The sequence below is a fragment of the Callospermophilus lateralis genome, chromosome 13 (assembly GCF_048772815.1).
Source record: "Callospermophilus lateralis isolate mCalLat2 chromosome 13, mCalLat2.hap1, whole genome shotgun sequence".
NCBI lineage: Eukaryota > Metazoa > Chordata > Mammalia > Rodentia > Sciuridae > Callospermophilus > Callospermophilus lateralis.
In genome coordinates this window covers 95,478,528-95,492,397 of record NC_135317.1, presented here as the reverse complement: position 1 = coordinate 95,492,397, position 13,870 = coordinate 95,478,528, and the positions used below count along the sequence as shown (strand labels likewise).

Genomic DNA, 13,870 nt, shown 5'->3' with positions numbered 1-13,870 from the left:
ATATATGCTATAAATGTGTTTATTATAAAAATCACTTCCAGTGAAGTTTCTCTTACTTGCAGTCAAGTATATCCTATTTGATGGAATATTTAAAAATAAGTTTATGACTCTCAAAGTTTGCAAACACTGAAATGAGTTAACCCTGCAGCCATAAAATTTCCTAGGAAATAAAAACTACTTGCTGGGAGTGGTGGCACATGCCTGTAATCCCAATTACTTGGGAGGCTGAGGCAGGAGGATTACAAGTTTGAGGTCAGTCTCAGCAACTAAGCAGACCCTGACTCAAAAATAAAATAATAAAAAGGGACAGGGGATGTAGATCAGCAATAGAGTGCTTGCCTAGTGTGCCCAAGGCCCTGGGTTCAATCCCCAGTACTGCAAAACACAGCACAACACAAAACAAAAAAGCCACTTTTTAATTGCCTGCATTGGTAAGTGTGGTTTTCCAGGGGACAGAGAAGGCTTTATTAGATGACCTTCAGTTTGAGTAATTGTAGAATATCTAGACTGGGGAACAGGTTCTCTGTGATGAGACCAAGAAGATAGAGGCAAAGAGGCACTGACAATTTGGACCTCCTCCTTTGCCTTCCATGAATACTCCTAGTCTTCTGTCCAGGTCTTCCCTTCGTAATCTTTAAGCTCTAAAGACCAGAAAGAACTTCTCATAAGCATCTTCTCATTTTGAGCTATATTGTTTCTTATACCATTCTTATAGCTATATGCCATTTCTTTATATTGATTTTAATCTCTCCTCATTCTACAATGACATGAGTTCATTTTATTTATTTATTTATTTTTAAAATAATTTTTTAGTTGTAGTTGGACACAATGCCTTTATTTTATCTATTTATTTTTATGTGGTGCTGAGGATTGAACCCAGAGCCTCGCACATGCTAGGTGAGTGCTCTACCACTGAGCTACAACCCCAGCCCTGAGTTCATTTTATTTTGACCAAGTAAGAGAACTTAAGCTTTAGAATTGTCCCCCAGTCAGGTCAAATCTGCATGGTATTAACTTAATAATCTCCCTATTCTTTTAAGGGTATAATTTATGTGAAATACAATTTCCCTGGTCACATTAGCATTTAAACTGCGATAGAGAAAGATGAATGGTTTCAACTTTGCAAACTAAAGGCTAAATGTATCATTCACTCATTCCAAAGGATATCACTGAGGATTTGTCAAGAGGTGGGCAGGATTCCAAGCCTTGATACATACAAAGTCTCTCTGCCGCAAAACTTCTATTCTACAGTGAGAGACAGACCATAAACACATAAATCTTACGTTGGGTGGTGATAAGTAATAAGAGGAAAAGCAAAGAAAAGGAAAGGACTGAAGAACAATTGGGCAGGAACTGGAGGTGGCATTTGTCATAGTCACCTTAGTTGGGGACAAGTTTTGAGGTGGCACATAGAAGGACCAGAGTGGCTGGAGTGGAATGAGTGAAAGAAAGAGAGCTGCAGAGGAAAGACAGGCAGAACATGTCACCCACAACCTTGGAGACCACACAACGACTTTGGGTTTTATTCTGAGAAAGATGGGAGCCACTAAGGGGGTCACTAGCCTACAAATTCTCTGACAAACCCATATGTCCCCAGTGATTCCAGAGACAGTAACTTTACAGATGTCTTATTGGTCATTGAACTGATTTATAGTCTGAACAGTTGACTGCTTGGGACTAAGGGAATAATTCAGTGCAACTTATTCTTGCAGGACAAACCTTGAATCTGTACCATGTGGATTTTCCTTTGGTCCCCTTCATGCTAAGGAAGTGTGTTTCTGTAGCACTCTGCGGGTCTCATCCTTTTCCATAGGTTACCTAGAGACACACAGTACTGTTTACCAAATGTCTGCCCCAATGCCTTGCTCAGTAGAAAAAATAAAAAATACTCACTGAACAAGTAAATGAAAGAAACAAGTAAGTGAGCACAACTGAAAATTTTATTGAGATACAAAATTCTTTACGAAAGTTATGTGAGTGGGCTGGGATTGGGGCTCAGCGGTAGAGTGCTCGCCTTGCACATGTGAGACCCTGTGTTTGATCCTCAGCACCACATAAAAATAAATAAGTGAAATAAAGGTATGTGTCCAACTACAACTAAAAAAAATATTAAAAATATATATATAACACATGATACATTTATTTTAAGATTAAATTATATATTCAGAACCTGCTATTGTTCTAGAAAGTAAATTAAAACTTATTTTTCCAGGATTTTGCAAACACTTGCAAATGCATTTCTCACAGAATACCCTTCAAACACAGCAATGTAGATGCTTTACTTCACAATTGTGGAAACAAAATTATGTTCAGCTTTCCAAACATTAGACTCAAAAAGGTGAAACTAAGAATTTTAGAGCAAGGAACTAGCCCCTGAGTTTCTGGTTAGTCATTATAAAAGTGATATTTGCCAATAGAAATTCATGATCCAAAGAATTTACATAACACACCAGGTAAAGTTTATGCTGGGTAAAATTATAATAGCCAAACAACTAATTATTAGGTATTTGCTTTCAAAAATGATTTTTTTTCATCTAAAGTGATTTTACCAACTCATTAATTTTACAAGAACTCAAGGCTGAAATTATTAAGACTGCTGACCACCAGATACCACATTTAAATGATCACTGTGAAGGAGGTACTTAGTGATATGCATTCATGAAGAGGATTCCAGACACAGCCTTGGCCCTGTGCTGTCCAGTGTGATAGCTGCTAGCCACATGGGACTATTAAAATTAAAATTCAGTTTAATTGATTAAAAATTTAACTACTTAGTCATATGACATATGCGCTTAGTGGCTACCCTATTAAGCATAAATATGGGATTTGTTTTCATTTTACAGAAATTTCTTCTGGATAGGGCTGCCTTAGAAATTACAGATCAAAAATCAGGTTAATAGAATCTCTAATCAAGCAGACAGGGAACTCGCTGTGGATAAGGAAGCCTAGTTTCTTGAAAAAGGACATCAGGTCATACTAGAATGGCTCTTTGGGAGCATCAAGTAGTTTAAAGATAAGATAGTACTAGTTTGTATGGATGATCAAAAAAATTTTTGCTAAGCCTTCAAACCAGAAATTATTTTAAATTTTAGTTATCCTAGAACCAGAGGCAATTTTAATTTCATCTGTCCATATCAGCTTAGAAGAATGGGCATTTTTTTTGTGGATGGAGGAAAATGTAGTGAAAGAGATAGCTTCCAAAGATTGGTATGGTAAGCAGTATTTCCTAAAATGGGTAACACACAGTTTAATCTTCCAGATGGTATTTCAGTGAACTTGGTGCTGAATATTAACATCAATGCAAAGAAAAGCAAGTTTTGGGGACAGCTCTTGAGAACTAAAGTAAGCAGAAAGGGGAAAGTGAAATTCACTGAAAATGTGTTAATTTTTATATTGGAGGGAAAATGATCCAAATTAGAATTACTAAGTGATAGTATCCAAATGATCAGCTTATATCAAGGATAAAATCGAGCAGGCATGTAGAATGATCTTTTGTTTTCCCCTTGGTGCTGATGGCTTGCAGGCAGGGCCAAGACCAGCTCAGCAGAAACTCTTGTGCAAATCAGAGAACATACCTCTTCTGGTGTGGGCAGAAGGAGAGCAAAAAGGAGCCTCTCTGGGCAGACCACCTTGGGAAAAGATTTCCTTCCTCTGGACACATATAGGACTGCACTACAGTGAATGGCTTGGCAAGGGATGCTTTGGGCTCTACTGCCCTATCCTAGCCTCTTCTCAGCTGGGTGTCTAGGAGACTGGCATGCACCCTCCATCAGAAAGTGTCCATGCAAGCCACAAAGCGCCTGAATGTGAGAAATGCTTAAAATCTGGTCTTTCTTTGTCAAGACACCTGGGAAAGCTTGGAGACCTAAGAAGAGCAACCAAAATCATCACCAGGACAGGTTCCTAGAAGGTCTAACAATGCCTTTCAGCCAGAAAGACAAAGGGCCTTTATAATAAAGTTTCTAAAGACACAAGGGATTGAAGAAAGGGAGTCACAATTAAGTACTAACGTTAGTGAGTATAAACAGATACTTTTAATGTAATAAGAGAAAAGCTGATTTCACATAGTGGACCAAAAAGTTCTAGCAAATATATATATGTAAGAGCTAGATTACAGATGATAATTACATAGTGTGTCAATTAGGCAATGCCATGGTATTCTAGGCTGCATTCCAAAACATTGAAGGATAGTGTCATGAAGCAATCCACTCCATGAACACCCACTGATGCCTCTGTCAGATACAGCCCAGTTCTGGTAGGGGGACACTGGTCTGCACCAGCCATGGCATTGACGTGTTGTCACTTTCAGCTCTGTCTATAACCCAGAAGAAAAAGCAACCTGGTGGCTGACTGGCTAGACAAGATCTGGTTCTGAGAGTAAATTCATTCAAATAATAATTTTATTAAAATAATTTTATTTATAAAGTTAATAGAATTCTATAAAAAATTCTGACAGGAAAGATTAGAATGCAGATAATATTAGTCCAATTTCTCCTAAGATGGATCTTACTTCAGGGTTTGAAGGGTTAGAAGATTCAGAATTGCCCTTTCCTTAGAAAATATGGAATTCATGATTAAGATCTAAAAACAAATCCAAAAACCTATTGAAAAGGAGAGTGTTCTACCTAGAGCTCAAGCAATATATATCCATATGTGTGTAAAATTTTTAGCCTGGGCATAATCTATTTTAAGCTTACCTAAGGTACAGAAGATGTTTTTCAATTCCATATAAACAACTATTGCAAGTAGCTATATTTTGCTTTTTCCAAGTTACTTCTAAAAGTTGTAGTACTAGAGAACTCTGAGAAAAGACATCAGTAGCTTTGAAAAAAGCAATGGCAAACCTTGTTTTTCTGTGTATTCCTACAATATAAAGCAGACCATTGAAACAATTGTTCAGATAATTCAAGCCTAAAATATATTCATCTAAAATAGACAGATAGTTGAGGCAAATGTGTCATTTTGGTTGAGGCTATCTGGATCACTTCATTAATTCTCCTAAAAATCAATCTAAGTAGACATGTTGAGACCCTGATAAATTTTTAAGATAGTAAGTAGGTCTCTAGATTTTTCTATGATGGAAGCTCTCTCCATAATTGCAGTACAGTTGAGGGGTTGTATATTTTAAACAAACTGACCCAGTCTTCAGGCTTCCTGCAAAAGAACCACCCAGGAATGTTCGGGGATTTCTGTGTAACCAAGCCCTGGAAAAGCTGAACCCAGGGATATAGCTGCTGAATTCTTGAGCTCTTCCAGACTGCTCAGATTCTTTCCACTATGCCAAAAATATCCTCCAATTATTCCAAGAAGTTAAATTGAGTGACTTAATAAAGTGCTCTTATACCTGGATTAAGGTATTAGACCAAGAGGAAACCATGTGAGATCTGATTGGATGACATAAAGGGACATTGGAGAAGAATCCAGAGTCATACGCTGAGGAATATTCAAAGGTAACATGGAGAGGAATATGTACCCCTAAGAGCCAAACCTTGTTTATGGCTGGTCTACAGGAGAGGGCTTAGTGTAGAAAGAGGAGGTATAAGGACCAGGCAGTTCATATTTTATTTGAGATCCAATTCCATTTTTTTAATTGGAGAAGGTATATTTATCTGATGTGAGGTTGAATTTGTCTCTATATTGCATCGGAATAACTCTAGAGAGAGGTGTTGGCATGGGTTAGTGAGGGAGCCTGGGTAACCTCAAATGGGAATGCTAGTTGTACCTGCTTGGCAGTGTGGTGAGTGGGATGAGCTTCCTCAGCCCTCGGCTCCTGGCTCTGCGCTGGCACAGCAGAATATTCAGTACAGCTTGGCGGTCAGTACTGTAATTGTCAAAATTATTATTAGACATTTAAAGTGTGTCCAAAGTTTCCTATTTAAGACAGAGGATTGGACTCTCTGTTGCTTGAGTTCTTTAGACTTAATAATTTAAATTTGAAAGGTGGAAACGTTTCAGATTTGAATTTAGAAGCTCATGTAGAAACGTTTCCTAGACTCATTTCCAGACCTCTGACCTAAGGGTGGTTGCCTCTCTTGCAATTTACCATTGCAATCCAAAGATTTCTCACTACAGTGGGCTCCTTTGCTTGTCTTAGTCAAATCTGAATATCCATGGTACACATATAAGGGTGGTTGGAGAACCAAGGACAGTAAGGAGTATTTCACTTACTGATCAACATTTTACAATTGAGCTGACTACCAAATTTTAGCCTAAAGGGACACAACAGCTGAAACTCACATGCTCCTGAGAATCTACTAAACTTCCCCAAGAATCTTTTCGCACTATTGTGTTTTCTGTCTATTTTGTCTTTTTCTAAGCAGGTGTCCCTCTCCTCCCCTTCCTCCTCATCTGGTGTATTGTTAAGCAAACAATAAATTTGAATATTTCTGTCTATAAGAGCTACACCCAAAAGGGTGCAAATGAGATGGTTCTTTGTGCATTGATTTCCCAGCACATTGCTGGCTGGATGTACCCCCTAGCCACCACAGAAGAAGTGTCAGCTCATCACTTTAGTTCTGGCCTGGCCCCTATAGCTCTCTCAAAACCAGCTGTGGGCACACCTTATATGTTTCTGCATAAAATGGAAACTGGCCACTACAGCTGGGCTTTGCTTCAGTGAGCATGGTTTTTTGGAGTCCAGCCAGCTTCAGAGAATTTATGCAAAGGATCCAGGAAACTCTGAACCATTTCCATTTATGGACATTTTCCTTTAACAATTAAGAACAAAAGGGAGTTTAAAAAAATTTCTTCCTGACTGCTATATTTTATATTGAAAATTTTAATGTCAATGCTGACACAATTAAAACTATCTGGGGGAGAATTTTTTTTTTTTTTTTAAAGGGCAGGGACCAAAGGCCTATTTTTTTTTTTTTTTTTTTTTGCTGGCCTGTTAACAGCCAGTGCTTCAGTTTTTATCACAAGTGAGTTTGGAAGTGGGTGGCATGCCAGGCATTCCTTCTGAGAGTTAACTGAGGTAATGATGGAACTCAAGGCAAAAATCAACATGTCACTTGTAATTCTATTTGGGGCTTTGGGGAGGAGCGATGACAGTTCTGTGAAATGATTTACACAGCATTGTAAAGAGAAAAGTCCCTTGGTGATGATTGAGCTGCAAACACAACAGTGGACCCAGGGGACTTCCAGAGCCTCAGACCGGGTGGCCACGCCCTGTGGGAATGCCCCATTCCTTCCCAGCTCTGTGGCTGGACAGCTTCTGTGGGGAGCATTATCCCCACCCACGCCAGGGGTCATGCTCCTGGTGACTGTGGCAACTTTGGGGAAGATGATCCAACGGCTGACTTCCTAGAACAAGTTCAAGATGGATTTGAAATTTGTGCCCCTAAGCAAACATTCTTACCTTTTGTAAGAGGTTTCCAGAAGCAGGGTTCTGTGCAATTCTTGGGTGGGATTTTGGCCTAGAGGCCTGAGATGGTGTCTCAGAGCTAGCAGAGCTGTCAGGGCTGGACTCTGCTGAGTGGGGGTTTTGTTACAACTCTCACAGATACTGATGTGTTTTCAGTCCTTTGCATATTTGATTGAAGCTTGGTCTTAAAAGGGTTTTTCCTTTTTATTAGATTTTTTCTTTCTTTTTTTTTTGAACCAATATACTGAAAAGCAATAATTTATATACAAGCAAATTTATTCTTTTTAATGTACAATTGGATTATGTATATATATTTCAGACTATTTCTTTCATCCCTAAAAAGTCTCCTCATGCCCCAGGGCAATCAATTCTACCACTGGCAACCACAGTCTGCTCCCTGGCCTTGTAGTTTTTTTTTTTTTTTTCTTTTTCTAGAATTTCATGTAAATCGATGCACATGGAATCTGGTCGCTTTGTCTGGCTTCTTTCACTTAGCACAGTGCCTTGAGACATCTTTTTAAAATACATCAGTAGTTTACTTCTTTTTATTGCTGAGTAGTATCAAGTTGACTTTTGTCTGAATTTGAAGAAAAAGATGTATTAGGGTCATACAGGAAAACAAATATATTTTTGTTGTTTTTTTGAAAAGCATGCTAATTAAAGTTGATCATAAGAATATATTTAAGGGCTGGGGTTGTAGCTCAGCGGCAGAGTGCTGGCCTCACATGTGTGAAGCCCTGGTTTTGATCCTCAGCACCACATAAAAAATAAAATAAAGGTATTATGTCCATCTACAACTAAAAAAAAATTTTTAAAGAATATATTTAAATCCATTTGACATTTACAATTTACTTGAAATCTAAGATCCCAACTGACTTTGTTCTAAGTGAAGTTTTAAATGCAAAATTTCAATACGTTAGACAAGAAAATCTGTGTGTAAAGGGAATTTACATATATATAGTAAAAAATATGAATTTATTAATAACTCCAAAGTAATTGTTAATAATCTGAAAATTAATCTGAGTTATGTCCACAGTTCCACAGATATTTAAAATTATGATTAATCAATTAAGAGAAGCCTTGAACTAAAAACCCCATCTTTCTTATATGATATTTGTTAGTAATTATAGCAAAGAAAAACTCATTGGTGCTTAGTGGTAATAATTATAACAAGAACATCACTAATATTACAAAAGTAAAAATTATATTTATGTAGTGTATGATATGTGCTTGGTGCTTTTCTGAGCAATATACAGGTCATTAACTTATTTAATTTTCCCAACAACACTATGGTAAGTGTTTTATTGTTATCCCCATTTTACAGATGAAGAACTGAGGTTTAGGGTAAACTAAGCACCCTGCCTTGATACTATGAAGTCAGGATTTGATCCTGGAACTCTGCAGCACTCTGTCTGAGCAATGTATCAGAAAAGAATTTTTTTTTCAGTCTTTATTTTTATTTATTTATTTTTATGTGGTGCTGAGGATCAAACCCAGGGCCTCACATGTGCAAGGCAATCACTCTACTGCTGAGCTACAACCCCAGCCCCCAGAGAAGAATTCTCTGGTAAGGGGAGTTGGTTTTGTCCATGAGGAGGTGGTGGATGAAGCCACAGCAGGAGTCTCAAGCCTGAGCCAGACAGGTTGCTTAGATGTGTGAAGAGGCCCAGAATAAGGCAAAGAGGTAGGAGCTGAGAAAAACTGGAGAGTGCCTGCCTAAGGCATTTTGCATTTTACAAAATGGTTTAAAATCCTGTACTGTTCACCTAAGAGAAGCTATGGGTTGGTCTGGACCCTAAGGACCTGCCGCTCATTTTCTGCCCTGGTTCAGTTGACCTCTGGGGTCTCTTCAGAGCTAATAGCTTGAGAAAATCAGAAGTATTTGCTCAAAGTCTCTTGGTTTATGGATGTATGCCAGTCATCCACAATTTGTCTATCTTATAATGACTGTCTATAAATAATCTTTGATTGCATGTTCAATTTATTTAGTACTGTGAATTTGTCTTTTTTTATGAAGCCTTTTAATCTAACAAAAAATTATAAACTGTGGAGCCAGATTGCCTGGTTTGGGATCTTGGCTTTGCCACTTTAAGCCTGGTAAACCTTCCCATGCCTGTGTTTGTTCATTTGTGAAATGAGGAAATTAATAACAGTACACTTATTGTTAGGATTATTCTAAAGAATAAAGGGTTAATATGTGTAAAGTTTTACAGCAGTAACTGACAAATAGTAGGCATTACCTATGTGTCCACCATTATTATTATCACTGTCCACAAATGATGATAGATGAAAATATCTGTTCCAACTCTATGCTAAAATGAAATTTATCTTCAAGGCTTTGTTTTGCAGGGCCCTGTTCTTGCTTCTGCAAAATGGCTGAGCACCTTGGATGTGTAGACCTGCAAGGGGCATGGTACTCAAACACAGAGATTCAATCTCCATCATGCACCAGCTACTGGAAGGGGAAATTCTAGATACCTGGTCTCTGGGAATTGAAATGTTAGCAGTAACTGGACAGTGAGTTTCAAGATCCTGGGCAGAGTAGAAAAGAATCAAGCCTGGGATGAGAAAAACTGAAATTTCCTTTCTATTCCTCATTTTTTGTGATGGAGATTTTAGAGTGGTGCCAGCCAGTTTTTAGAACTTGCCCTGCCCCTGCTGTTCTTTAGTGCTCTATTCAGATCCTGCTTATGCCTGAACGTCTAGTTCTTGCTCCATATTCTGTACAAAGCCATCCACACTTTTCCTAGGCAGCCCACACGGGTCTCAGTTATGTGCACAAACTGAAATTCTTACACCTCTGACAACACTGTATGTATGGATTGAATTGTTAGCTGTCTTAGATCATTATCCATAGACCTATTTAGAGAACGGTCATCCGTGTATTCAGTGCACAGGTATTTATCAAGAGCCTTTGTGGGCCTTAGTGATGGGGAACCAGAGTGGTTGTTTTGAACAGATTGTCTATACATACACTGTGTATATATAAACTCTGGTAACTTTTAAGTCTCCACCAGGAAGCAAAGCTTTTTCTTTGACAGCTCTCTCTCTCTCTCTCTCTCTCTCTCTCTCTCTCTCTCTCTCTCATCCCCAGGAGAAGAGACGGTATAGATCCTACCAAGATTTGCAGTTTTTCTGGGTACTGTTTCACCCAGTACAGTGGATTTGGATGATGCTCACAGCTGGTCTCAAGAAACATTTTCCAATGAGAACATGGAAAATGCCATGAGAAATATGTTCTGAAATGTTAAAGGAAGATGAAATCCAGATCCTCTTTCCTACTCAATTGAACAGAACATTTATTGAGCACTGGATGGGAGCAAATCATGGTCCTGGTTGTCAGGGCTGCAAAGTGTGATACCTAGTCTTCCCAGGGAGGCCTCCTGTCAGTCAGTGACCTGATGAGTTGCTAGCCCAGGGGCTGAAGAGTCAGGGCGGCCCAGGAGAGGAACCTGGGTCCAGCCTAGTGATGGTGGGGGCAGTGCGGTCTCAGCAGAGTGTATGGGCTGGGGTACTGCTACTGTATTTCAGAGAGGTGACCCTCCTTGGGAAAGTGAAGAGGATCCTGCTGGGACTCTGGGACTGCCCAGTCTTCCCTAATGTCTTTTAGAACAGAGCCCAAAGAGGGCTGCGGGCTTATTTCTGAGTCCGTGCACTTGAGAATGGGCCTCCCAGTTTGAGGAAGGGGGTGCTGCTCTGCACCTCTGTGAATTCTGCCTGGGACCACCCGGGAGAGGGATTCTGGCACATTCCCGGAGCACGATCCCCGGGCCACAGTGTCTGCGCCACGCCCTTGGCTCGGCCAGGTGTGCGCGCTCCTTGCGGGAGGCGAGGGGGGAGCGGGCCGGGGAGCGCGTTTACAGCTCGCGTGCGCTGTTTGTCTGCCTCGGAGGGCTGGGTCCTCCTTGTTCACAGGTGAGTCACGCCCTGAAACACAGGCTCTCTTCCTGTCAGGACTGAGTCAGGTAGAAGAGTCGATAAAACCACCTGATCACGGAAAGGGAAGGCACAGCGCAGCGCCCAGGACCGGGCAGCGACCCCCGCCCGGCCATGCCCGCGCTCTGGCTCAGCTGCTGCCTCTGCGTCTCGCTGCTCCTGCCCGCAGCCCGGGCCACCTCCAGGAAGGAAGGTGAGTGGGCTCCGCGACAGCCCTGGCTGGGAACCTGCCTCTCTCTGCAGACGGTGAGGGCTGAGCACCTCGGAGGATCCCCAGCCCCTTCTCCCCTGCATGTGGGGGTCCTCCAGGGATCGGGCTCAAATAACAGGAATATTAGAAAAATCCCGATTTAAAAAGTGTGTTTTCCTTACTTTTAAAATGTTTCTTCTTGATTTCTTCTTCTTCTTCTTTTTTTCCGCCAAGAGGCCCCTGTTTAATCAGTAATAGGTATAGGAATGTTTTCCCAGGGTGTGTTTTATTAATGGGATTCCGGTGGGAATCTTGCCACGGCTTATGAACATCCTGAAGGTTGAAAACGAACTTCTTCAGTAATGGTGTAATTCATGTTCCATTTTGGGGATGGGAAATCCTTTAGCTTTTGTATAAGATTACTTGTTATAATTTTTCATATATTATTCATTCAGCGCACATTTATAGGGCACCTAGGTCCTATCATTTGATCCTATCTAGGGCACCCGGTGGCTGTCATATCTTGAGAAGTTAAGTTCATGTAAACAAAACTTTTTGAGAACCTAGCAACTGTTGACTGTACGTGTGTGTCAGCTCAGACCACATATAACACGTAACGGGTGTTTTATCGCTGTCCATGATATTTTCGTGTGTAATTACCCTGAGTTTTCACACTTATATTGCTTTCTGGTGGCATTTCAATAATTGATTCAGTAGATCCATAGCCAAGAGCCATTTTCACACCATGTATTGATTACAGTCTTTTTTTTTTTTTTTTTCCCTAAAATTGTCTTGGAATGAACTTTCACCCTATTATCCTGACTGCTGTTTTAAAAACCATGTATGAGCTAGGTGTGGTGATGCGTGTCTGTAATTAATCCCAGATGCTGAGGCAGGAGAATTATAAGTTTGAGGCCAGCCTGGGCAATTTAGCAAGACCCTGTCTTAAAATATTAAAAAGGGCTGGGGTTGTAGCTCAGTGGTAAAGCACTCACCTAGCATGAATAACGCTCTAGGTTTGGTACCAGTACCATAATAACAAATATGTTAATTAATTTTAAAAACCATGAATGATTGCTACATGCACAAAAAATGCAATTGTGAAATAATGAATATGTTCATTTGTTTGACTTTGGACCATTTCACCATGTATGAGTATATTGAGACATTATGTGGTATACTTTAAATATATACAATAAAATTTTTTTAAATGTATGAAAATGGCCATGAAGGGTAGATTCCCTTAGGGTTAGGATAATAGTTGAATCCTAGTAGAAAATATCATAAAAGTAGGAATATTTTCTGAATACTAGAATTAAAAAGGGACAGCTTATGGATCAACTACTTAGAATCCCTTGATTTAAAAAGTAAGAAATGGGAAGTAGATTTGCTCCAGGGCACACAGGCAGCTACTACCAGCGATGGAGCTGGCCTTTGATCCAGAGGTTCTTAGAGACTATTTTTGACTACATTATAAAGGTGAGGGAACAAGGAATACACACACACACACACACACACAAACACACATATAGTGTACACTATTACATATATTTTTTAAAAACACTTTTAGTTGTAGATGGACACAAATACCTTTATTTTATATATTTAGTTTTTAAATATAGTGCTGCTGGGGATTGAACCCAGTGCCTCATGCACGCTAGGCAAGCAGCTCTACCACTGAGCCACAACCCCAACCCTATATATATGTTTTTAACCTGATAGATAATTATTAGAGCGAATTTCCCCTTGGCTTCAATTGAATGTATACGTGTGTGTTAGCATTAGGTAACAAAAATAAATATGTAGACTGTTATAGATTGTTTAATAAAATCAGACTCCCCAGCACAAAGCTGGGACTCCCTTGGCAAAAATGAACTGCTTCTGAGCAGCCCATGTAGACACAAAGTTAGAAGCAATGTTCAGGCTCATTTTCAGCCTTTCTCTTACCTTGGAGGCAGTCTGTTTAAGATATTATGTTCCCTCCTCAAAAAATTTCATTTGGGGGCTCAAAGAGAATGTGAACAGGTTGGTGTTGGGAAAGAGTGCTCAGATTTTTCCATTCATGGCATGCTGGAATGTGCTGAAAGTATGGTACCTGCCCCATTTCAGAGTGACCCGCATCTGAGGGTCCTGTGGGCTGTACCCACGTAGAAGCTGAAGCTGCTTACTGCTTGTTCTGCTGCAGGTAAAGCTGTGATAACAGATGTGGCTAGCAAGACTTTCGGGGTTGGTCTCAATAACAGCTTTGGAGTCAGCCTGACCTGGCTGCAGATTTGACCCATTCACTTACTAGTTCCTTATTAAGAACATTGTCAGACTCCTCAACTACTTGGAGTCCGCTTCTTTGCCTGGTGAGTGGAAGCAGTAGTACTATACAACCT

General features: G+C 39.9%; 1 protein-coding gene across 1 annotated transcript in view; it reads left to right on the top strand.

The window, feature by feature from the left end:
- Positions 1 to 11,413: 11,413 nt before the first annotated feature.
- Lamc2 (laminin subunit gamma 2) overlaps positions 11,414 to 13,870 on the top strand; it is a 59,569-nt gene continuing 57,112 nt past the window's right edge. Inside the window, exon 1 of the mRNA XM_076831342.2 lies at positions 11,414 to 11,492. Within this exon, the coding sequence (XP_076687457.2) occupies positions 11,414 to 11,492 (79 nt within the window). The remainder of the gene's footprint in view (positions 11,493 to 13,870) is intronic.